Source organism: Leuciscus leuciscus (genome assembly GCF_965113295.1).
Source record: "Leuciscus leuciscus genome assembly, chromosome: 23".
NCBI lineage: Eukaryota > Metazoa > Chordata > Actinopteri > Cypriniformes > Leuciscidae > Leuciscus > Leuciscus leuciscus.
The window spans coordinates 5,812,958-5,837,932 of NC_138747.1; the positions used below are offsets into that span (position 1 = coordinate 5,812,958).

General features: G+C 36.2%; 1 protein-coding gene and 1 long non-coding RNA gene across 2 annotated transcripts; one reads left to right on the top strand and one right to left on the bottom strand.

Annotated features, from left to right (window-relative positions):
- Positions 1-1,196: 1,196 nt before the first annotated feature.
- Positions 1,197-10,770, bottom strand: LOC309487815 (uncharacterized protein). Its single transcript, XM_082155691.1, has 8 exons — positions 9,121-10,770; positions 6,047-6,346; positions 5,885-5,914; positions 5,695-5,733; positions 4,276-4,329; positions 2,585-2,617; positions 2,151-2,240; positions 1,197-2,064 (listed from the first exon to the last, which is right to left on the bottom strand). The coding sequence occupies exons 1-8, from the start codon at positions 9,173-9,175 to the stop codon at positions 1,967-1,969; spliced, it is 699 nt and encodes a 232-aa protein (XP_082011817.1). The 5' UTR covers positions 9,176-10,770; the 3' UTR covers positions 1,197-1,966.
- Positions 10,771-19,292: 8,522 nt separating this feature from the next.
- Positions 19,293-21,528, top strand: LOC309488582. Its single transcript, XR_014202203.1, has 7 exons — positions 19,293-19,405; positions 19,717-19,882; positions 20,129-20,193; positions 20,293-20,591; positions 20,691-20,755; positions 20,934-20,989; positions 21,253-21,528. It is a non-coding gene; the product is annotated as an uncharacterized lncRNA (long non-coding RNA).
- Positions 21,529-24,975: the final 3,447 nt, after the last annotated feature.

Genomic DNA, 24,975 nt, shown 5'->3' on the forward strand with positions numbered 1-24,975 from the left:
CCGGTGTTCTCTCACGCAATGAAAATGTCAAACTATTGTCGCTGCCTGGCTTAAAAAAGGATAGACTCTTTGACTGATATTAAAACAAGTTCTCTTTCTACTTGAAGTAGAAAATATGTAGGAAATCTGAAACCTCACCTTTAGAGAGATTGTTTGTGAATGATTTATGGGGATTATAAAAAAAAATATTGCGTGGATTTTTACCATTATAGGCTGGTTGTTTACACACACATTGTAGAGACACATCTGTGTTCATACCACTTTATAAATAGATAGATAATAGATCCCCTTTAACTTAGTGGAGACCCTGTCTGTGCACAAGTAAAATAAATCAATTTGAAAATGATGTTAAATAATTATTTATAACACTTTAATGAATGTTGCAACTGCCCCTGTGGACTGTTGCAACCATCCCCTATTGTGGGCTCAGTTGCAACATTTGACTTTGTCTATCCAAGTATGAATTGCACATATATTATCATACGCATGTTGCAGCAGTGTGGGTGGGTATTTTTAACCAACAGCTCTTTTCTGCTGAATTAGCAAGGCCATGTAATTGTATAACCTTTTTAATGAAATAGCAAATATATATATATACAAGGATAGATGTAAACGAAATCTTAAAAGGTCAATATAATCCTTCTCTTTAAATTATTTTTATTGTGTTTTATTAGTGACACACTTGGGTAGAGAATATATTCAAAAACTTTCTGAAAATACAGTATGGGAACAATTAACTGCACTATTACTAGAAATGTTTACCTTGGATATTATACAATTTGCAAGCACAATTTGTGTAAAAAAAACCAACAACTGTGAACCAATATATATATGTATGTATGTATGTATGTGTATATATATATATATATATATATATATATATATATATATATATATATATATATATATATATATATATATATATATATATATATAGTCCTTGCATTCTTTCCTGTGGCTCAGTGACACACCTGAATGAATGGCTCATTAAGTATGCGGGCCCCATTGTCTCCTCAGGTGTGAACCACTCTATATGCATGATGGTGTTGGATCGTTGACGCCCACTCACATATTGCCTTTCCAAACAAAAAGTGTCTTACAAAATTTAAATCAATGTATTGCGTCCAAGGCAGGATGATTTTCACATCATTTTGAAGAAAAAACTCTAGGCGACAAAATGCATTATTCAGAAGTCTTATGGACACATATTTAGTATGTGTTTTGTGGCCTTATTTCAGAAACTTTAGTTTTTCGTTTTTTCAATAACCATGCATAAACATTATTCTCTCAAAAATACAAACATGTACATGCATGTTGCTCACATATTATGGTAGCCCTGTTTGTGCTAAATAGAGTGTAATTACACCTTTGCCATTAATATGTGTATAAGCAACTGAAAAAAAGCACAAATGTCAGGGCATGTCAAAACATCTCAAGGACCCCAAAAACACCTCAGACCCCTGAGGGTTAAACTGAGTATTTACAAATAATATTTACATAAAATATATAGCTAGTGATTAAGTGAAAACAAAGTAATCCCAAATGGAAATCTAAGAATTGTAAGTCGAATGGACAACGCAAGTTTTACAAAGTACACACACAATCACAGAGGAAGACAAGTGGCACACATGCAGCTTTAATAGAGTGTGTTCGGGGTTAACATGAGAAGGGACCAGATCAATCAAGATTTCTGCTAGATCATGTTGCAGTTAAATGAAACTTTATTGTTAGCACTCAATAGTTGATTAAAAAGCTGAATTAGATTTCAGATAATACATTTAACATATTTTACCAATATAAAATCTATTTTCTCCCAAAATCAAAATGTGGGAAAATACCTCCAAGCTGCCTTGGCCTGCTGATCAATATATGAACGCAGTAGCTACATACTGTAAATATACTATCATTCTTTCTGTAAAAATCTTTTTTCTATTTTGAGGTGCAAGAAGTGAAGAAATGAAACGGTTCATCCATGTTTTGCGGAGCACACAGAGGAAGTTAACAGAGATGTTGTTTCCACATGGCAGGAGCTGTAGATCACCTCTGTGAGAACGTCATCAGAACCTGCACACATACACTTTATTATTATCATATGTTTCTATCATGGAGCTCAGTTTATGAATAATTATACACCTATACATTGTACTTACTGTCAAAGTGGCAGAGACAGATGAATCCCATGAGTCCAGACAGAAATAAACCAATACCAGTGAAAACCAGCACTACTAAAAGCCATGAGCCTGTCAAAAGACAAAAATAAGAATTTAATCCATGTTTATATCTATATCAGATTTATGAAATGTATTTTAAATTAACATGCCACATCATATCATGATGAAAGGAGGAAATTTCAAGGTTTATTTTAGTTTTTACCAACCCGATCTCACAGCAATTCACGTATTTTATGAATTGGCTAATTCGTACAAATTCATAAGATTTTTGCTAAATCGTATTTTCTGAGTTGGCCAATTCGTATGAATTAGACACCTTGTCCTCACTTGTACAAATTGGTCGTGAGATAGCATTGGTTTTAACAGATATTCAGAATATCAGTTTTGTATTGTGTTGTGAGTGAATGAACAACCTTCAGAGTGAATGTGATCAGTAGGAGGAACAGCTGCAACAGAAAATAATATATTACAATAAAAAACTGATCAACGCATCATGATTACCAACGTGATCTCATGAGAATACGTGTGTATGTTTACGTAAAGTGTAATTCTACCATACGTACATTTACTTACGTTTTATACACACAGAAACGTATAATACTGACGTATTTACAGCACTAAAACGTAAAATATGTAGCAGCTACTTATTAACAGCACAAAAACGTAAATTATTTACGTATGAACAACTCTACCGACGTACATATTTGTACGTATTCTTATTTATGCATATTAAAATCGTGGCATTAATGTTTTGACTCTATTGCATTCAAATGTCTTATCATTTTCAGTCGCATTTATTATTATTAAATGCAGTTTACTCAAGAAATAGGCTAATAACCATTCGCTCTGTTCGTGCCTTCTGCTGCAAACTCGTTTCGGAGGATTAGCCTACATGCAGTTACACAAGAATACACTTTAAAACCTTAAAAATACCTTATTTAATCGTTTAACCATTTTGTAATATTTAATTTATTTACAGTGAGACACAAAATGCGTTTTCTCCAATAGAACAATAATACACCAAAACCCAACATAAATTCACAAAAGACATCAATTTTATTAGCTTGATATTATAATCCAAATCTTTAGAATCCATACGTTGGCAAGAAAGAGATCCAAATTCAGCCCTTTATCCAGTGAGTGATCTTCATCTCCATTTCACAGGCTATCAAAGCAGCGCAGTCCGTAACTGTCAAATTCAGCGCTCGTGATGAATTCAAATTCAAAAATTGCGACCTCAAGAAGCGTTACGACATGTTTTACGGCAGTGATATCAAACGCTCATTGGCTCTCGCCACAGATTGCGACATGCCGTATTTCAGTCGGTAAACTACATTTGAAATGGAGAAGCGCGCGCGCCTTCACACAGCGCGAAGCCGGATTAACATTTTCATGGATTAATAACTTAAATTCTGCTCTATACCTCATTCAAAACTATTATACTGAAAGAGAGGACTGTGACTGCAACACATCGTCATGTGAACGACTTTTGGTACCGGTTTTGACATTTTCGCAATAAATAAATTATTGTGATTACACGTATGTTGTAATTTTTCTTCATAATTGTAGCCTATGTAGTTTTAAGAAATTGTTATGGGTAGGTTTAGGGGTAGGAGTAGGATTAGCTGCTAAAAAAATATTTTAATGCTATATTGTTAATAAAATTGCCATTTCCCTACACATCTCTGTAGCTGCTACGTTTTGTCCTTTTTATATTCTGTATAAAATGGGTAACGTTATGTTTAGGTTTGGGAGTGGGGTTAAGGGATCTTCCATTTATCTATAAAACGGTAAAAGGTAAATTATACAGATATCTTAATGATATGAAAGATTCGTAAATATTTTACGTTTTGTAGCTGTAAAAAACGTAATAATGTTACGTTTAATTGTTGCAGATACGTCCATATCATACGTTTCAGCATCTATCAAAACGTACGTTTTCTATCTTTGAAAATTACGTATTAATACCACGTATTAACAATGAGACCAGGCTGTGATTACAGACATCAGTGTTTCTAGATGATCTCACTGTCAGGAAAATTGTTCATATAACATTTAAAACAGATTTAATACTCTCTTATCAACAAAGCAAAAATCCACTTACATGTTTCTGACTCTCTGGTGGTTTCAGGCAGAGCAGAAGCTGGTATGAAAACAGCTGATAGAATCAACAGTGTGTCAGAGTGGGATGAGATATGAGAGATAGGAAAATATTAGCCTAAAATCAGTTGCCAGAGTCAATGGTCTATTATACAGTTTAGCTGTAATTTTACTGTATAACAATATTTGACTGCTAAATCCTGCAACTGACTAATCATAGTCACATAGGAAAGCTGTGCAATAAACACAATCATTTTCGAAGCAATTTAAAGCTACACTGTGTAATTTTTTTAAGTTGATTATTAGCAAAAAACACTTTGTTCTTTCAAAATTATATTTGCTCATTAATGTGTAATTACTTCTACCAACTAATCAAGTATTTTCGTGAGCGTAGAATCTGCCATTTAGAATACATACGAGCGAGCCGCCTCCATGTTGCGCCTCCATCTTGAAAATACATTAGCCAATGAGGGACATACCTGGAAATTCAAGCTTCGCCCTTCGCGTTTTTACACTCAGTGGCACCGTGACGAATGCGAGGGGGAGATTACTCGTGACTGCCGGCAGATTTGAAATAATACGGCCACCGTAGGAGTTAAAACGCCCTCGGAATGGGAGGGGCTGGAAAGTAATTCAGTTGGTAGTCATAAACAATTTCACCGCTAGATGGGAGAAAATCCTACACAGTGTAGCTTTAAAGTGAAATGAAAAAAAAATGCCTGTGCTTGTCAAGTGTTTTATTTTCAAATAAAGTGACTTAATGCAGTCAGTATAATAATATCAATGTACTAGTAGTAAACTTGTAAGTTTATTATTTCAATACTGCTTGGGACAAAATTGGTCCACTTAGTAGAAGTATATGTTGAAGTGTAGGCTACTATACACAGTAAGTGTAACAGTAGTAAACTTTAATTGCACAACTACGTTTCTCATTTACAAGTGAACTTAGTAGTAGAACTGAAGTAGTAGTTTACTATTTTAATACTTGTAGTATTTTTTTTAGTATATGAAAGTACACTTTGAAATAGGGATGCGCCGAAATTTCAGCCGCCGAAAATTATCGACCGAAAATACTTTAAGTATATCTTGATCAAAAGATTGAGTACACGTATAGGCCAAATATACTTGGACCTTTCTGTTAGTATAAATCAAGTATATTGAAGTGCAATTTCAAGTATATTTCTGAGAAAAGTAGACTGAAAGTAGTATACTTTCTTATTTTTAGTTTAAAAGAAGTATACAATAGCACACTTGAATAAACTTCTTTTTCGTAAGGGTATATATATTCGTCACAGTCACATAAAGCTGTGTAATAAACTAAGAAAGAATAATTTTCACATTGAAGCAATTTAAAGTGAAATGAGCAAAATGTCTCTGTGTGCTTGTCAAGGATGTTTTATTTTAAAAATTAAACTTCACTCACAAGTTGTTTTGGCTGTCAAAGTTTCACCAGTAGAGGTCGCTGTTGAAGATGCAAAGAGAATACAAAATATGCATTTAGTTTGGAAATAAAACTATAATTACAGTAGTACTGGTATTAATATTATAGTATGACATACAGAAATACTCTCTGATAATCCTCTACAGGAATATTGAGACATAAGGTTACTCACTTGTTTTTGTGGCAGTTGTCAAAGTAGAGGCTATCACACATTGGAAAAAATAAAAGTAGATGTAAAGTAATTAATTTGTTTTTTGTTTTTTAAGAAAAGTGATTAAGTTTTTCTGTTGTAAATAAATCAGTTATTTCAACATATGCATTAAAAAAAACTTACTCTGGATTGTTATTGTCACTGGATTGGAATAAAGAGATGTTACAATAACTTCTGACAGCTTTGCAGTGTAGTAGCAGGTTATTCTCACAGATGAACTCTGACCTTCTGACCAAATACTGATCTGAGATCCAGTGAGTGAGAGCTGACATGATGAGCTCTGTTCTGAGTTACTTTCTCTTCGATTTATGTTAAAGACACACATCTCCATCTTCAGATCTTCAGTATTCTCACAGCTCAGCTGAACTGTGTCTGTTTCCTTAATAACTGAAGCAGATGCTGTTAACTTGGCCGGCCAAAGAGCTAATGAATAAGAAAGAAAAAGACAGAGTAATGACCTAAAAAGCAATTGGACATTTTGATTGCTTGGTTTCTGTTTTTAAAAATAGCTGGCAGAGAAACCTCATTGGTCCAAACAGTCTCATTGCTATTTTCAGGATTCACCAATTTTTGACTAATGAATTTCCATGACTTGTCCATGATCTTCCCAGTCATTCATGATTGTTAGATTATTGTATTATTACAGAAATATTTGGAGAGATTTATAAATGACTTTCACATTTCACTTTGCAAGTACATTTCACTCACAAGCTCTCGCATATACGAATATCCAGTTGATTTAAAAAAAAATTGTAGGCCTAGACATATTCGATACTTACATTTGTACTCATCTGCATGATGACAGGCCATGGCAGATGTTCACAAATCTTTCATCTGGAGTCCGAGTCAAGCCTGAAGTCTTTGTCACTGGAGTCTGAGTCATAGGGTCTGAGTCAAGTCTGGAGTCGTTTTTCACGAGTCCGAGTCGAGTATAGCTTGCAATCCAAAGGAACCATGCAGCTACACCACAGTATAATATGTAATGTAATAACCTTTGTGGATGCGATGTCTCATCAAATTTGAAGTTGTCGTTCCGGTATCTTTAATTGTTTTCCCACATTCTTTGCATCTAGCCGATTTGACATGTAAATAAACCCAAATGAAAGAACATATTTTCTCCCGTCATGTTTCATTGGACTTTCATTATGACATTTCGGAGTTTACGCGCAATTTACGGACATAGTCTATACAGGCTTGTTCGACTTCATGCAGCTCTGCGCAGACCGATCGGCGGCTGACTTAAAGCAGTGCATGCCGGTTAGAAATTTTGTCCGACTTGATACAGCGCCGACGCCACGTGACTGTGATGTATGCCATCAAAGTACCGCGAGAGCGATTCGAGAGTAGCCGGAGAACTCAGCCAGCGCAGCTTCTCAAGAGCGGCTGCACTGGGCTGCACGTGGGCTGATGACGACACAGCTGTTCCACGATTGGCCGGATTCACCGCACGACAACGATCACGTGTGTTTCGTGTTTATTCGAACACCTTTAGTTCCTCTAAAGCTCTCAAATCAGTTTATTATAACAGTGAACACTCTTTTCATGTCGTTGTCATGTTATATTGTGTCATGTTTATCAAATTAAAACTGCTTAAAAAACTTAGACTCCACTTCATTGATAGTAGCTTATGTTGAACTTTATTCTTGTTCAAACAGACGCTGTATGAAAGTATTGAATGAAAATATCTCTGAAACATCTGTGTATTATTTGGCAAACAGAGCCGTCGCATAGACTGTGCGAACTGTGCGACCGCACAGGGCCTCGCGCCAATAGGGGGCCTCGCAATCCTGCTGTTTTTATTTTATTTTTTACTTTTTTAAACATCTCGCGGCACGAATGTAACAATTCTACAAATAAATAAAACATATCCAATTAACTGGCAGAGCATTCATTTCGTTCGTTTTTTTTTTTTTTTTGAAAAAATAAGAGAAGATCGAAATGTGTTATTTAAATCAAGTGACCAAAGTGCTCGCAGTGTTTTCTCGTGCGGCTTGCGCACACGCCGCACTGTCTTCATTTGGACGCGCGCTTCAATCCGTTGTGGATACTCTAACATAATGCACACAAATGTGTCCCTGCTTGATATACAACCACTGATTAACATATTCGGTTTTGATGAGAAAAAAAAAAACTAACGTTATACGAGAAAAATAAAACCATACGAGATCAGAATCGAACCTACAACCTCTGACACGCTAGGCAAAAGTTATACCACTGGACCATTTAGATACACATTGCTTAAATAGGCGGATTCGTTGTTGGACAGTTGATTTTTTTCCCCTCTGAAATAAATAGCAAAAAGTCATAGCTGAGACTATGTCCATGATTATGTATTATTCTACTTGATGAAAACGTATTACAGCAAGATTATGCATGCAAAAGAATTAGAACAGCTACGTCCGTGTGACTGTGTAATTACTGCGCAATTGAGCATACACATCAAAGAGCAGGGCCTCGCATTTCAAGTTCGCACAGGGCCTCGCACCCCACCAGCGACGGCACTGTTGGCAAATATTGCATTTATTTCACTGCAGCTGTGGTAAAGTATGCAAACACCACGTGAGCGGTCACTAGAAAGTGTCCGACTTCACGTCTCCGTTTGCAGCTCCTCCCCGCCTGCACGCGGCTACTCTCGCCGATCGGCCGCAGCCGATGTCGAACACACCTAATGTAATCCAATTCTATGACAAAGGGTCCGATCGAACTACCGCGACACAGGGAAATATATGTGACGCAGATATTATAAAACCATTCAAATAAAACACAAAATTCTTTCTTTATTAGTACGATATTAAGAATTAAAGACTTGTCGTTTTTAAAATATTCACAAGTCTTTTTGTCGAGTCCGAGTCAAGTCAGAAGATCATTTCAGGTCGAGTCCAAGTCAAGTCTGAAGTCTATTAAAATGCGACTCGAGTCAATAATTTGACTCAATAATTTGGCAGCTATAGGGAGTCGAAATTTGGCACAACACCTGTACCGGCCCAATTGAATCAATAAGCTTTCCATTGATGAATGGTTTGTTAGGATAGGATAATATTTGGCCGAGATACAACTATATTTGAAAATCTGGAATGAGTGCAAACAAATCTAAATATTGAGAAAAAGTTGTCCTTTTTTGTTCGCGATTTTGCTGCCAGCATCCACTATAAATATGGACTTATTTTAAAAGACATTAAACAGCATAAATCACTTACTGGTAGACTGAACCTCCATAAGAAGCTGAAAAGCAATGAAGACGAACAACTCCATTACAGCGAGTGTGAGAAAAGAGACGAGACTTCAAGTAACACATCAGACCACAGGAAACCATTTAATGTGAGCGGTTTTAAGATGAAATAGATAAAAAAACTAAAAAAAAACTTATAGCCATGTGCAATGAAACGTGTATCAGTGTGCATAAGAATTTCTCATATAGTTTTATAATGTCCAATGAATACTGACAATACTGGTGACTTATTGAGTTAAGAGTTATCTAAAGCTAACCTCTGACTAATAAATCCTCTTGTTAGTGTTCTGCATATTAAATATAATAGAATTTAGTATTTTTTGTAAACCTTCTGAATAGAAAACATATAGTGTACAGATCTTATTGTCCTTATTGTAATGTACAGCAGTGATGACAGGAAACAGAAGTTAAAATGTTAATGCATGATATAAATAGACAAACAATATCTGACATGCATCGTAATGAATTGAAAGAGCAAGAAAAAAATATTAAATTAAAAGAGATCAGATCCTCCTGAAATTATGATAAGTTTAAAGGTAGCAAATTAGCTCAAATTGTCCATTTCAAAGTCAGACACCTTAATCAGTGTCCTTAGAAATGCTTTGCACATCAAAGTCAGTGAGAAAGACATATACTGTAAGCAAGTTCATCAGAACATAGGCTACATCATATAATTCACTCACTATATTGCTATATGTACCCGGATTTTCCTGTCCAGTGCACGTTGACAGGATACATTACATGTTTGTGACAGTAGGAAACACAGGCGATTTCAAACCTTTTTGAGACTGTCTTTGATACACTGCAGTTTTAAGGAGAAAATACTCAGCAATGATGTTGACTGATGAAGTTGCACATGGTTTGGCTTAAAGTATTAAAAACACCACAGACATCTAAACAACATTAAAACCGAATACCAAATGGGGTTTCTGTTTGGCAAAAAAAGAAAGAAAAAGAAAGTCTCTTTAACATGATCTTTTAAAATGCATTTCCCTGATTCTGATAGCTTTTATCAGCATATATACAGTAGCTCCCAGAATATTTTTAAATGAACATGTAAATTAATTCTCTTGTAGTGGATATTCCAAACAGTGTTATGTACACTGTTCTATTGCAGTGCAGAGTAGTTCTATTGCATAGTCTTTATTTGTTCAGTTAAAATCACAAAAGAAAGTACATACAAACGTGTCCCTGCTCTTGATATACAATCACTTATGAAGATCTTTGGTTTTAATGAGAAAAATGTCTGGACAGTGTAGATTATGTGGCTGTTTTCAAAGTTTCACCAGTAGAGGTCGCCACTGAATCAGCAAAGAGAATTCAACAATATCACAGAGCTTCTCAATATCCCTCCTCGTCTCCTCTCTCAGTTTAGCCTACAAACCACACATCTCACATATTTAAACAGGACATCTTGCTTTATTATTATTTATTATGAATTTCTTAAATAACCAAACTTTAACAACATAAGGGCAGATCCTTTGAGCGCAGTTGATGACGCTGTGGAGTGACGCTCGAGTGATCAAGTATTCCAATGTATAAATAAGCTTTCCTTCGATTTCCTCCGTCCTCCCTTCTTTTCCTTGCTGTCTTCCCTTGCATTCCTACAGGTAGTGGAGCTGAGACGCGAGGAAAGGAAGCAACACTGTAAATGATTTCTGTTGTTTTCACAGTATTATTGCTGTATTTTCAGTGAAAGTTTACTGTAGAAACAGTTTACAGTAAGTTGCTGTCAATTTTATAGCTTTTACATCATTTTTGCTGTATTTCCAGCTTTGTCACCGTATAACTATTTACAGGAAAGTTGCTGTCAATTTATGCTTTTCTTTGGAGGGGGGAAGAAAATAATTACAGTAATTCTTATACTCCTGTTAAATTGATGACAGTAATATTCGAAACAGGCAAGCCCGACAGAGGACATTTTTTGGTTATTGAGGTTATTTCATCTTAGGAATTGTATAATACATCGTTTCATAAGGTAATCCATAGATTAAGGCATTTAGCATATAGTTTAAAAAAAAGTTAAAATTTGCTTGGGTGTTTTTTTCTTTTTTTTTCTTTATGGTTGCCAGATTTTGTCACAAACCCAACTAATCTCAAAGGTTATTATAGCCTAAAATGTTTGGATGGGAGATGTAGTCCCATCCAATGATCAATATTAAAGGCAATGTAAAATAGATAAAAATCGATTTCCATGATTTATTATTATTATTATTATTTTGCTTTCGATTTACACACTTAATTACATAAAGTGCGATTTGCACGGGATATACACCTGGCAACCAATCATCTAACCGTCAGCCGTCAAACTCGAATTTTCCATTTCATCCTGACTGAGACTTCGAGGACGGAGCACGCAGAAACAGCAAACTAGCCAGGTAAGATGTAAATTTGTATTTCTAAATGTTTCACCACTACAAATGTGAAGATATTCGTTTTACCATTAACTGTTAAGTATCCTAATAGGTGGCGAGTTTGATATAAAGGTAAAGTTAAGGTAACGCAAACATTCTAGCCAGTTAGCCAAATAAGTTACTAGTTATCACAAGGTTTGATGTTAATGTCAGTTATTATTTTCAAGTTTAGAACAAAGTAATCGAAATTTTCTTGTTTCTGAACACTTGTGTGTAACTTAACGTTAACTTAACGTTAACGTTGCTAACTTACACCGACCGTGTGCGTGTTGCCTGTCGCGATCGAGGCCTCAGCCGCCTCATACAACGTTATAACATAACCCTACCGTTAAGTTATGTTATAACGTTACACGAATTGAATTGACAACCACAGTGTTATTAGTTGTATTATAAATTTTATAACGTTAGTACGATGCACACTTAAAGTGAATACACAGGCAGTGAAAGTCCCGCCGAATGAATTCCCGCGTCTCGGCATCCACAAGTCCTCCTTTAAGTTCGATTTTGCTCATTCGTTTTCATTTACTAGCCTAATTCAAGTGGACTGTATTAGTTTATTAATGTCTGGATACAACCACTGCCAACGGACTGCGGTTAATTTAGTTGTATATTTGATATTAGTTTGATATTCACGAAAATGACCATTATAATCCCCGTGGGGCAGCGCCAGAGAATTCTTAACGCAGCCACGCAGAGGGGGTGCTAGATCATTAACGGGGGAGCTACGTAAATTGAACAAGCACAACATTAAGCATCGATAAAAATTTTGACACCCAATTTCGAGGGAAGACGCAGTTTCGGGGTGAAGGACGGAGTGAGAAAATAAGGATGCATCAATTTGTGTATTGGGAAGCACTCATGCTCTTTGCACGGCACAAATCGACATTTTAAAGATCAGATTTTTTATCAGCTCTATAAATCAATTAAAAAGTCTAACCTTTTCAAATTTTTAGATCACATTAAATACAAAATGTTGCTAAAAAAATACTCCTTTCATATGTCATCATGACACATCTCACCTTGTGAAACTTACATTTTATTTAAAAAAAAGGAAATATACTAATGTAAATGTTTGTAATATTCAAATTCTATTGAACTCAAAGATCATAGAGACATGAAATCAGCTGTAAAACAATCATATTATTCTTAAAATGCTCATGCTAGCCACCTTTTTTACAAGTAAGTAATAAATGAAATGCACAGATTGAATAATTAATATGAGCATTCAATTATTTCATTTACAAAAAATATGTTAACTTTTTTGATATTTTTAAGTTGCAATTTAGTTGTTAGCTTGTAATTTTTGGTCTTTGAAATTTGTTTTATTTTCTAATTATTTATTTTGATTTTACATATTGGAATTATTTTGTAACCTTTTTATGTTTTAACTGATCCATGTTTCTCTTTGTCTTACAGGTAAACATCCTTGGTGAAGTCACCAGATATGGATGGGTAAGTACTGTATCTAAAGTTAAAATTGTGTGGAAATAAGATTAGAAATGCCTTTCTCTTGCAAAGTGTGTCAGTACTCTGTAGAGTCTATTCCAGAATTTGTCAGACATGCTAAGGAACACAGGAATCTTGCAAACCATAGATTCTCTTGTGGAGTTTTCCAGTGTCCATGTAACTTCAAAACTGCTGTTGGCCTTCGTATACATATGTATCGTAACTAGGGATGTCAACGATTAATCGACGATCGATTAATTGTCGATAATACATTTAATCGATACAACTTATCGATCATCGATTAAGCAGGTCTTCATGCGCGTGCGCGCTGCTCAACCGCGAAACATTTAAAGCGAGCGCGCCGGAGTTATGTTTGGGACCATTTTACACCTTCATCATGACTATAAGTTTGCGTGTGCATTCGCAGGCTTTTGTTTTGTGCAAATGTAAGTTGTAATACTGTTTATTTTCTGTAGGCCTATCTATATCTGATTGATCTCATATTGGATGCATTTGGTTAAGAATTAACTCTGTAGTAAAGCGTCAGCTTCAGCGCGCGCTGCTCAAACGGCAGTGCACGACTAACAATGACTATTGGGACTGTAATATTACATAACATTATAAAGATTACAATATTGTAATAAAACATTGTGAATTATTTGGGTTTAGTTGCCGTGTCGCGTTACTCCAGGAAGAGCGCGTCCACAACATGAGTAGTTCTGAATGAATGGCACGTAACTTAGTTCAAGTTCACTTGTGCATGAATTTGCGTCATTTTGTGCAGATATAATCATTTGTAATATTATGTTTATTTTGAATATATCTGATTAATCTCATATAGGACGCGTTTCTTTTAGATAAATAACGTGCTAGCAAAGTGCTCCAGTTTAACGGTAGCAGATTCATTCAGCGCGTCCACAACCGTCACACATTCTAAGCGCATATGAGGCGGCGTTGGTGACACGTTGTATTAGTAGTTATATTTGATTATTAAATAATTAATTTAATTATCAATCACATTGAAACATTTTACAATCCTACTAGCCCTTTATTTATATTTAAAACCATTCTAATTGATTTGGTGAGGAACATAGCGTTTTGAGCAGCATTTGCAGACCCTGTCATGCTGTCATAGCCACTGCAGTAGACGCATATCGCAGTATTAAGGCTAACGATTAATCGATTAATTGATCGTTAATTTAAACGACGATCGATCATGGGAATTTGTGAAAATTGACATCCCTAATCGTAACCATGCAGTGGTTACACCACGTGCTGACAAATCACACAGTGGTGTTAATATGACATGCCAGGTTATGGGATGTTCTTTCAATTCCACATCCATATCTTGTCTTTGTGAGCATTTAAAATGGCACATTAGAGATGGCAAGGCAGTTAAATGTCCTTTTCAAAGCTGCAAGAAAAAATTCAGGGTTAAGTCATCTTTTCTATCTCACATAAGCAGAAAACATTCAGCGCGTGATATCTGTGGTGAAGGCTGTGCTGTAGGTCTTGACACCAGTATGTCATGTGCTGCAGATGAGTCTGACAATGAAACATTTGCTGAGATTGTAGGGACTACTTCAGCTCATGCAGAGGGAGATGTGCTAATGACTAACTTAGCCCTCTTTTACCTCAGAATGCAGGCAAAAATGCTCCTGCCAGCCACCACAATATCAGCATTAATAGACGAATTCCAAGATTTACATGAGCACGGGATGTCACATGTACTGGCAAAAGTAAGCCAAGAACTTACAAAACTTGAGATACCTAGAGATAGGATCCACGCCATAGTTGAAGGGCTCTCAAAGGAAAATTTGTTGAAGATGTACAATCAGGGTGTGTTTAGGTCAGATCAAACAAGAAAGACTTTTTTTAAGAGGAATTTCTCTTATGTTGAGCCTACTCGGATGTATCTAGGCATTAATGCCAAAGGAAATGAGTGTTTCTGTCAGTATGTGCCTGTCAAAGATACTCTTAAAGCCTTTTTAAGTCACCATTCAGTTAGACAACAGTACAACACCACTAAAATGCAGCAAGCTGTAGATTCAGATATACTGGAAGATGTCCAGGATGGAAAGAATTGGAGAAAAAACACTCTTCTTCAGCAGTGTCCATCTTCTTTCTCCATAATTTTGTACCAGGATGCATTAGAGGTTGCAAATCCCCTTGGATCTGGCAAAAAAATCCATAAACTTCTGGCTGTATACCTTACCTTGGGTGAAATTCTGCCATATAATAGGTCCTCTATTGATCCCATGCAGTTAGTGATGCTTTGCAGGGAACAGGATTTAAAATTTTTTGGCCAAGACTTGGTATTCTCTCGACTTGTTAATGATTTGAGGGATATTGAGGAATCTGGAATTGTTTTGGATGATGGTGAGAAACTGCAAGGAGCTCTCATAGCAATTGTAGGTGACAACTTGGGATCCCATTCTTTGGGAGGATTTACAGAAAATTTCAGCAAAAGCAAGCACTTCTGTCGGTACTGTACGATAAATAGAGACGACTTTGAAAGGGAGCCTACAAAAATTGGTCCTCTGAGGACTCAAGAGGCCTATAAGAACAGTGTGAGAGAGTTGTCACTGGGTCACAGCCTTATAGATGGTGTGAAATTTGATTCTGTTTTCAATCGTTTGAGACACTTTCATGTATGCCAGCCAGGCCTTCCACCATGTTTAGGGCATGATCTTTTCGAGGGGATTGTGTCGACAGATCTTGCTTTGTACATCAAGCACTTTGTATCGGTAAAGCATTTCACATACACTCAGTTAAACAGGAGTATATCTCAGATAAAGCTTGTTGGCAGTGATGCAAGCAACCGGCCATGTGAAGTTGTGCAAGATGGAAAGAAGTTGGGGGGGAGTGCAGCCCAGAATTGGTGTTTTTTGCGCCTACTCCCGCTTTTTATTGGTGATCGGATCAAAAATGCCCTTGATGACCAAGTGTGGCAGTTGTGTTTAAGGCTCAGGGAAATTGTAGAGCTTGTTTGTGCACCCAAGATTCACACCAATCAGGTAGCCTATCTCAAGGTTCTCATCAGGGAGTATGTTCAGATGCGAGTGGATATTTTCCCAGATACCCCTATCAAACCAAAACACCACTTCCTTCTCCACTATCCAGACCTAATCCTTAAATGTGGTCCTCTCATTCGTCTTTGGACAATGCGGTTTGAGAGTAAGCACACATATTTTAAACAGTGTGCACGGAAGCTTCACAACTTCAAAAATCTCTCCAGTACTCTGGCAGAAAGGCACCAGTTGCTTCAGGCGTATCTTCATGCTGGTAATATCTTTCCTCCTGTACTTCAAGTAGGTCAGGCTAATGAATTGACTGCCCACATGTATAATTTCGCCATTCAAGAAGCTGTACGACTCAGTAATTTGACTGGTAGCATCATGGAGACAGCCATGGTCACATACAAAGGTACAACATATAAGAAGGGAATGGGTGTTGTACTTGATGTTAGTGATGGTGGATATGTGCTGGGGAAGATTGCTCTGATAATAGTCTGCCAGGAAAAGGTGTATTTTGTTTCAGAGAGACATCAGTCAGTGCCAGTGTTGGATCTTGGTGTGCACTGTGTACAGCATGACAGTGAGACTCGTTATGTGTGTGTTTGTGTTGACGAGCTTGCAGACTATCACCCAGTGTCTGTTTATAGACATTTGGATCTCGAACTTGTTGTGCTTCATCATTCTATCTGTTTAGGTGGCAAGACAACATGGAGTCAATCATAAAGGGCACTCTTGCCCACTTGAGTGAGGAGAGGCTGACATGTCTTCTTGAACATCTCTCTAACATTGGTATAAGGGCCTCAGATGACTTCAGATTTCTAGCAGAAGATGATTTAAAACAAATTATTTCATTGATTGATAGCAGAAAACTTCTACATGCATTTAACAACAGAGGTAAAACATTTTGCATATATATTTTGTAAATGTTGTAAATAACTTGATTTTCAGAGTTTAAATGTTACTTAAAGGGTTAGTTCACCGAAAAATGAAAATTCTGTCAGTAATTACTCACCCTCATGTTGTTCCAACCCCGTAAGACCTTCGTTCCTCTTCGGAACACAAATTAAGATATTTTTTATTAAATCTGAGAGCTGGATCACTCCTCCATAGGCTTCTAAGTTATTATAACTTGCTGGCCCAGAAAATGTTTTAAAGAGATCGTTAATATAGTCCAAATGACTACAGTGGCTCAATCTTAAGTTTATAAAGCGACGAGAATACTTTTTGTGCGCAAAAAAACAACAGAAATAACGACTTTATTCCACTATTAATTTCCTTCTCTGTGGACCTCGAGTGAGTTCACGTAGTATAACTGCGCAGCGCTTCTGTGTTGTGCATCACCGGCATCACACAAATGACCAGCATTGGCCAATAGTGAGCCTACGTGTGACGTATAACACAGAAGCACTGCGCAGTTATACTACGTGAACTCACTCGAGGTCCACAGAGAAGGAAATGAAAAGTGGAATAAAGTTGTTATTTCTGTTTTTTTTTTTTTTGCGCACAAAAAGTATTCTCGTCGCTTTATAAACTTAAGATTGAGCCACTGTAGTCACTTGGACTATATTAACGATGTCTTTAAAACATTTTCTGGGCCAGCAAGTTATAATAACTTAGAAGCCTATGGAGGAGTGAGACAGCTCTCAGATTTAATCAAAAATATCTTAATTTGTGTTCCGAAGAGGAACAAAGGTTTTACGGGGTTGGAACAACATGAGGGTGAGTAATTACTGACAGAGTTTTCATTTTTGGGTGAACTAACCCTTTAACATTTTGCAGTTTGTGTTCTTTTATTATGGTAACTTTATTTGTCTCATTTAAATTTGTACTCCGTCTTTAGTAGACTCTGTCTGTGCTCTCCCCTTTTTTTGGTCCTTTTTATGTTTTTATTTTTAGGTGGTGGTGGTACACAGCTCAGTGAGCAGAGTGACAATGCAGCAAGCGACACAATTACACTGACATTAACTCCAGTAACTGAATTGGAAGTCTCCTCAGTAATGACTTCACCACAGTGCAGTGTTCCTTTGCAAAATAAAACCTGGACTTCGACATTTAAAATTCCATGGGAGAAGACTAGGCCCACTCTACAAAGATGTCTCTCTCAGAACACAATCCCAGAAGACACAGACAGACGGCACATGGTTAGGATCACTGTAGATGCCATGAGAGAAAAATGCTTAAACCCAACTTGGAGTCAGTGTACAGTAATTGCTAAAAGTGTAGTTAACAAATACCCTGATAGCTTTGAAGACAGGACAGATGAAGGTGACAGAATGGGCAATGGATACTTCACGTTGTCCTCACAACTGAAAAATAGAGTGGATAATCTTAACAGAAACAATACCCTTGCACGTCTCAGAAAGCCAAAAAGACCTGCTGATACTAATGATGTTCAGCCAGCACAGCCAGAAAAAGTTGCAAAAACTGACAGTTATGGATGCATAAACTGGCAGCCATCTCAATTACCAGAAGGAGAGACAATAGACTCTCTACATCATAAAAAAGAAGAACTTAAATTAATTTTCTCTCAGGAAGGACCAAGTGGAGCAGACCGTGTTAGGGTGAATGATTTGATGGTCTTAACTTATGCAAGTCAGCGCAGTACAATAAACGCCACACCTTCACTTAGTGTACATGAATTGAAAAGAGAATGGCCTTTCCTGTTTGTGAAGAAGTTTTTAATGCAGCACTTCACTTCACTTACTGGGATCGAGCTTGACGAAAGGCTGAGAGAATGCATTGCTGGAAAAGGAAGGAGGGTGCTCCAGTTCTTCAAAACTCAGCTTCTTCGCTGGACAAAAGAAGTGAAGACTGTTCTTGCCGACATTGAACGTCTCCAAGGCGAAAACATGGACTCCACAATCGCTGTCATTTTGCTGATGATGACCTTCTTTAGAGAGAAAGATGATGCCATTTTCCTTCTTGCTGATGTAATTATTATACTGGATTAATATAATGGCCAATGAATATACTTTTTTAGATGTGTAAAGATGTATTGCTGTCTCCCTCATAAGCACTCCTTCTGTCTGACCTTTTGAATGCAGGTCACTAGCACCCATGCAGATGCTGAAGCTCAGTTGTCTCTTCCCACTACACCAAGGATAATCATGCTGGGTGAGGTTGTCATTCAGACTTATACCAGATAATTTAATGCAACCGTTTATGATTTGGCTCTAAGTTTTCAAATTTGTTTTTTAGGAGATTCCATCCTGACCTCGGAAAAATGGATGCTCTGCGTAGAAGGAAAGGTGGTCATCCAGTCAGTTAACCCTCAGGATGACTTCACATCTGCCCTGGCTGTCTTCTTCGCTTCTTTCTATATTTTCAACCTGGAGTACCAAGCTGAGGCTGCATCAACCTTGGAATTCATCCAGAGGTAACTATTGGTGAATCCATAAAAAAATCATACTGTTTGGCATCAGCAGATCATGTTGAGTACTGGAAAAGTGAACACTTTATCCAGTGTTACCAACTTATGACTGATTTTCATGCAAGATTTTGTAAGTAATGCTATAATTGCATGTCCATATCTACAGTGAAAGTACTATGGTCATTCAAACCCATACTATAACGTTAGAAGTTTATTTTTATGTTCCAAAGCTGGGATGTAGCAAACACTGTTTGTGTTAAACTTGGCTTTTTTAGCAAATTGCTTATTCAGTATATTTAAAAATATTCTATTTACAGGTTTTTGGTGAGGATAAATCCAGAGAACACAAAATGCAGAGCCAAATTTCAGCAGAGCCATAACAGTGGCAGGATGGTGCAACGTAAAAGCAGGGCCCTGAATCCACATGTTGCCAACTTCATCAAGGAATTCACCAATTATGACTGGCAGAATTATTAGAGTTAGGTAAGACTTTTAAGTACTTATTCAGTAAAGAGAAAAGATTAGTCAGTGTAATTAAGGTATCAGCAAACAAAAGTCTAATTTTAATATTTCATTTGCTTTTAATGGGAAATACCAGCATTATATTTAATCAGGAGCATTTTTACCTTAATTGTATCAATCAGGGTAATTCAGAAAGAATATTGATTGTGAAAGTAATCTCTCTGTGTACATCTATGCAGTGTTGAATATGTTTTTCATTTCTTTCAGCGTGTACAGTTGTTCGAGATTGCAGCGTGCTGAGGATGAGTTTTGCTCCTTCATTAAAAACAGAGGTAAGTCATTTCAGTTATTGAATAATGCACTAAAATTCATAAAAGTAATCTCTCTGTGTATGTCTATGCAGTGTTGAATATGTTTTTCATTTCTTTCAGCATGTACAGTTGTTCGAGATTGCAGCGTGCTGAGGATGAGTTTTGCTCCTTCATTAAAAACAGAGGTAAGTCATTTCAGTTATTGAATAATGCACTAAAATTCATAAAATTAGAGCGGTTTTAGATTTGTAACGGGTCGAGGAGATCAGGGTCATTCAGAAAGAATATTCATTGTGAAAGTAATCTCTCTGTGTACATCTATGCAGTGTTGAATATGTTTTTCATTTCTTTCATTGTGTACAGTTGTTCGAGATTGCAGCGTGCTGAGGATGAGTTTTGCTCCTTCATTAAAAACAGAGGTAAGTCATTTCAGTTATTGAATAATGCACTAAAATTCATAAAAGTAATCTCTCTGTGTACGTCTATGCAGTGTTGAATATGTTTTTCATTTCTTTCAGCATGTACAGTTGTTCGAGATTGCAGCGTGCTGAGGATGAGTTTTGCTCCTTCATTATAAATAGAGGTAAGTCATTTCAGTTATTGAATAATGCACTAAAATTCATAAAATTAGAGCGGTTTTAGATTTGTAACGGGTCGAGGAGATCAGGGTCATTCAGAAAGAATATTCATTGTGAAAGTAATCTCTCTGTGTACATCTATGCAGTGTTGAATATGTTTTTCATTTCTTTCATTGTGTACAGTTGTTCGAGATTGCAGCGTGCTGAGGATGAGTTTTGCTCCTTCATTAAAAACAGAGGTAAGTCATTTCAGTTATTGAATAATGCACTAAAATTCATAAAAGTAATCTCTCTGTGTACGTCTATGCAGTGTTGAATATGTTTTTCATTTCTTTCAGCATGTACAGTTGTTCGAGATTGCAGCGTGCTGAGGATGAGTTTTGCTCCTTCATTATAAATAGAGGTAAGTCATTTCAGTTATTGAATAATGCACTAAAATTCATAAAAGTAATGTCTCTGTGTACATCTATGCAGTGTTGAATATGTTTTTCATTTCTTTCAGCGTGTACAGTTGTTCGAGATTGCAGCGTGCTGAGGATGAGTTTCGCTCTTTGCTTGGCCCTGCCTAGTCTGGAATTTTTCTAGTTTAATGAATTAAATTTTAATAAAGAATTTTAAACTGACTTCTGTGTGTTGTCATAATTGACGTAACATCTAATAATCAGTAATATAACTGTGTGAAATAGTTTTTGCATACACGCCTTTAGCTTTCATTCTTTCATGTAACAGATTGTAGTTGGTTATATGTTGTGTGTATATATATAAAAATACCATAATCAATTATACTGCATAGTAACTTTACAGTATTTTAAAATACAGTGCAAAAACAAGCACTGTAATTAATTTTACAGTATAAAAATGCTGTAAGTTATTATACAGTATGCTGTTAACTATTGTATTTTAAAATACAGTGCAAAAACAAGAACTGTAATAAATTTTACAGTATAAATATACTGTAAGTTATTATACGGTATGCTGTGAAGTACTGTTGTCAGATTTACAGTAATTTTACCGTGGAATAAAATACTGAAGCTTGCTGGATATTTGTTGCCAGTAAGTTACTGTTGATTTTACGTTAAATTTTTTACAGTGAAGGAAAGGAAACAAAGATGCACAAATAAGAATTGAGAAGCACCCATTTGAGAAGAGAATTGAGAAGAGTCCATTTCGTTTGGAAATATCACTTTCATTATAGGTTACTGGTATAAATATTACAGCATAAACATATAATGCAGCGTAAAACATATCAGAAACACTCTACTTTATGAATGTTCCAACCTGGTCTCACAGGATTCCGTGAAATGTCCACGTGCCCTTAACTCAAAATCCGTGGAGCCATCACGGAATCGCCCCAAATTCCGTGATGCGGCCACGGATATTACTCCAATGCAAGTCAATGACACTGACCTTCCGTGGTCCACACACGGATACCCGTTTCAATGACGGAGTACAGATCTCACTCAATCGACGTGCTTTCTCATTTGGAAACGCAACATTTGAAGTATTTGTGAACTTTTCCAACAACAAATGCCATAATGACGTTAACCTGACTGTTATTGAAGCTATTGCATTGTCCTGTCATCATAAAATTTCGGTTTGTTTCAGTTAGCCTAACCAAAGTCCCGTGATGGCACCACGGACCTCAACAACCTGACCTCACTCATGGACGTTGTAATGTTGCTGGCTTGTTTAGGAACTTATAAGCTTTAGGTCGACTGTGTTGCAATGGCATGTAATTAACTTGACATTTTGTCTCGTCCTGTCATCATAAAATCCAGTTTGATGGCGTTTTACACCTATTGCTCGCTTGGCTATAGTCAGATCTAAAATCTGTGATAGGAGCACGGAGTGAGTCTGTGGTGAGACCACGGATAACTCCAACACGCAAGTCAATGACACTCATCTTCCGTGGTCCACACACGGATACCCGTTTCAATGACAGAGAACAGATCTCACTCAATGGACGTGCTTTCTCATTTGGAAACACAACATTTTAAGTATTTATTTATTTTCCAACACCAAATACCATAAAGACTTTAACCTCTCTGTTATTGTAGCTATTGCATTGTCCAGCCATCATAAAAATTCAGTCTGATTCTGTTAGCCAAACTGAAGTCCCGTGATGGCACCACGGACCTCAACAACCTGACCTCACTCACTGGATGGTGTGATGTTGCTCACTTGTTTAGAGACTTGAAAGCTTTATGTCGACTGTGTTGCAATTTTGTCTTGTCCTGTCATCATAAAATCCAGTTTGATGGCGTTTTACACCTATTGCTCGCTTGGCTATATAGTCAGATCCAGAGGTGGGTAGAGTACCAAAAAACTGTACTCAAGTAAAAGTACAAGTACTTATAGAAATATTTACTCAAAGTAAAAGTAAAAGTAATAATCTTAATAGTTACTTGAGTAAGAGTAAAAAAGTATCCAATGAAAAAACTACTCAAGTAGCGAGTAACTTACTTCGGATCATATAGGGCAGGCCTCTATTTTATATATATATATATATATATATATATATATATATATATATATATATATATATATATATATATTAGTGGTGGGCCGTTATCGGCGTTAACGTGCTGCGTTAACGCGAGACTCTTATCGCGCGATAAAAAAAATATCGCCGTTAATCTATTCTCCAAGTTGGGTTGGGAGATGGCTCTATACTACACAAGCTATGATGACGCAATCTACCCGCGGCCGCGAGGTAAACCCGGCTGCAACGCATATTCGTCGTCATCTTAAGTAAACACGGCTGAAAGTGAAAGCTGGTGAAAAAGATCGGTGCAACATCCATTATTTGGACTTGGTTCGGGTTTAAGCCGTCAGACGAGCAGCAGCAAACTATATACAGAGTGTGTGGGGTAACAGTTCGGTAAGTTAACACACGACTAATCCGTTCGACCACCTCAAATTCAAAACGAAACATGATATCACTGAATACCAGCGCGCGCGTATTATTCCCATTCCAATATATCTTAGTGGTGTTGCACATAATCTCGATTTTAAGAATCGTTGTTGTGTTTCTTTTTAACTGAAAAGACATCAGTTAGACAATATTCTAATTTAAAATTTGGGGTTTCATAAGCTCCAAGCCATAATAAACATTAGACCTACTTAAGTCTCTGCAGCTAGTGTACTTAAATTTTATTTTTCTGCATAATTATGTTGTATACTTACAGTTTTGCACAATATATGTTCTAAAAACTACATACACCCTTTAAAAAAAATACATTTAGCAGTTGTTTAGCATGGGTCTGTGTAATCTGTTCTGAAATGGTTTTATTATAATATACTGTATACAGTTATCGCAAGAGGCTGCAATGTATATCACAATGTAGATTTTAGGCCATATCGCCCATCCCTAATTGATAGCCTATAGTAGTTGATAATAACATAGGCCTACCTAATGTTGCCTACGGACGGTAACAGTACAGTAGTAACCTTTTACAGTCTATGAGTAGAACAGCTTTCTCAAGCAGTTTGTGATGCATTTTGGAAACAGGAGATGAGCCCCTGGTCTAATGCGCCACCTGGCTTGAGAAACCCGTTCTCAAAGACTTACTTTTATAGTCATTATTTGGGTAGCACACATATTCTGAATGCCTTCGGCAGAATTCAAATGAGCCATTTTAATCTAGATTAATCTAGATTAATTTCAAAATTAATCTAGATTAATCTAGATTAAAAAAATGTATCTATGCCCACCTCTAATATATATATATATATATATATATATATTTCATTTATATATATATATATATATATATATATATATATATATATATATATATATATATATATATATACATACATATACATACAGTATATATATATGAAGACTTCAGATGCAAAAGCCTCTGAGTGCCATCTGAAACTTTCTTCTAAAACAAGCATTTTTATCAAGCTTGTATATTTAAGTTCAGTAATTTCACTTTAATGACAATTAGGTACTTTTCATTGCCATTTAAGTGAAATAACTGAACATTTATACAAACTTGATAAAAATGCTCTTTTAGAAGAAAATTTCAGATGGTACTTAGAGGCTTTTGCATCTGAAGTCGTCATATATATATATATATATATATATATATATATATATATATATATATAAAATAATATTATTTAGATTTTTTTTATTTAAATGACTATTATTTTCATAAGTAGATTGGCTCTCTTTGCAACAAAAAACATTATTTCTGCCATCTGTAGCCCGAAA

Bases quoted from the DNA above. Each gene is read 5' to 3' on its own strand.
- LOC309487815 (XM_082155691.1), bottom strand. From the start codon at position 9,175: ATGGAGTTGTTCGTCTTCATTGCTTTTCAGCTTCTTATGGAGGTTCAG. The intron at 4,330-5,694 runs GTGAGTGAAGTT...TGATTCTATCAG, and splicing joins TTTGACAGCCAAAACAACTT to CTGTTTTCATACCAGCTTCT. The intron at 2,241-2,584 runs GTTGTTCATTCA...GTCTTTTGACAG, and splicing joins TGATCACATTCACTCTGAAG to GCTCATGGCTTTTAGTAGTG.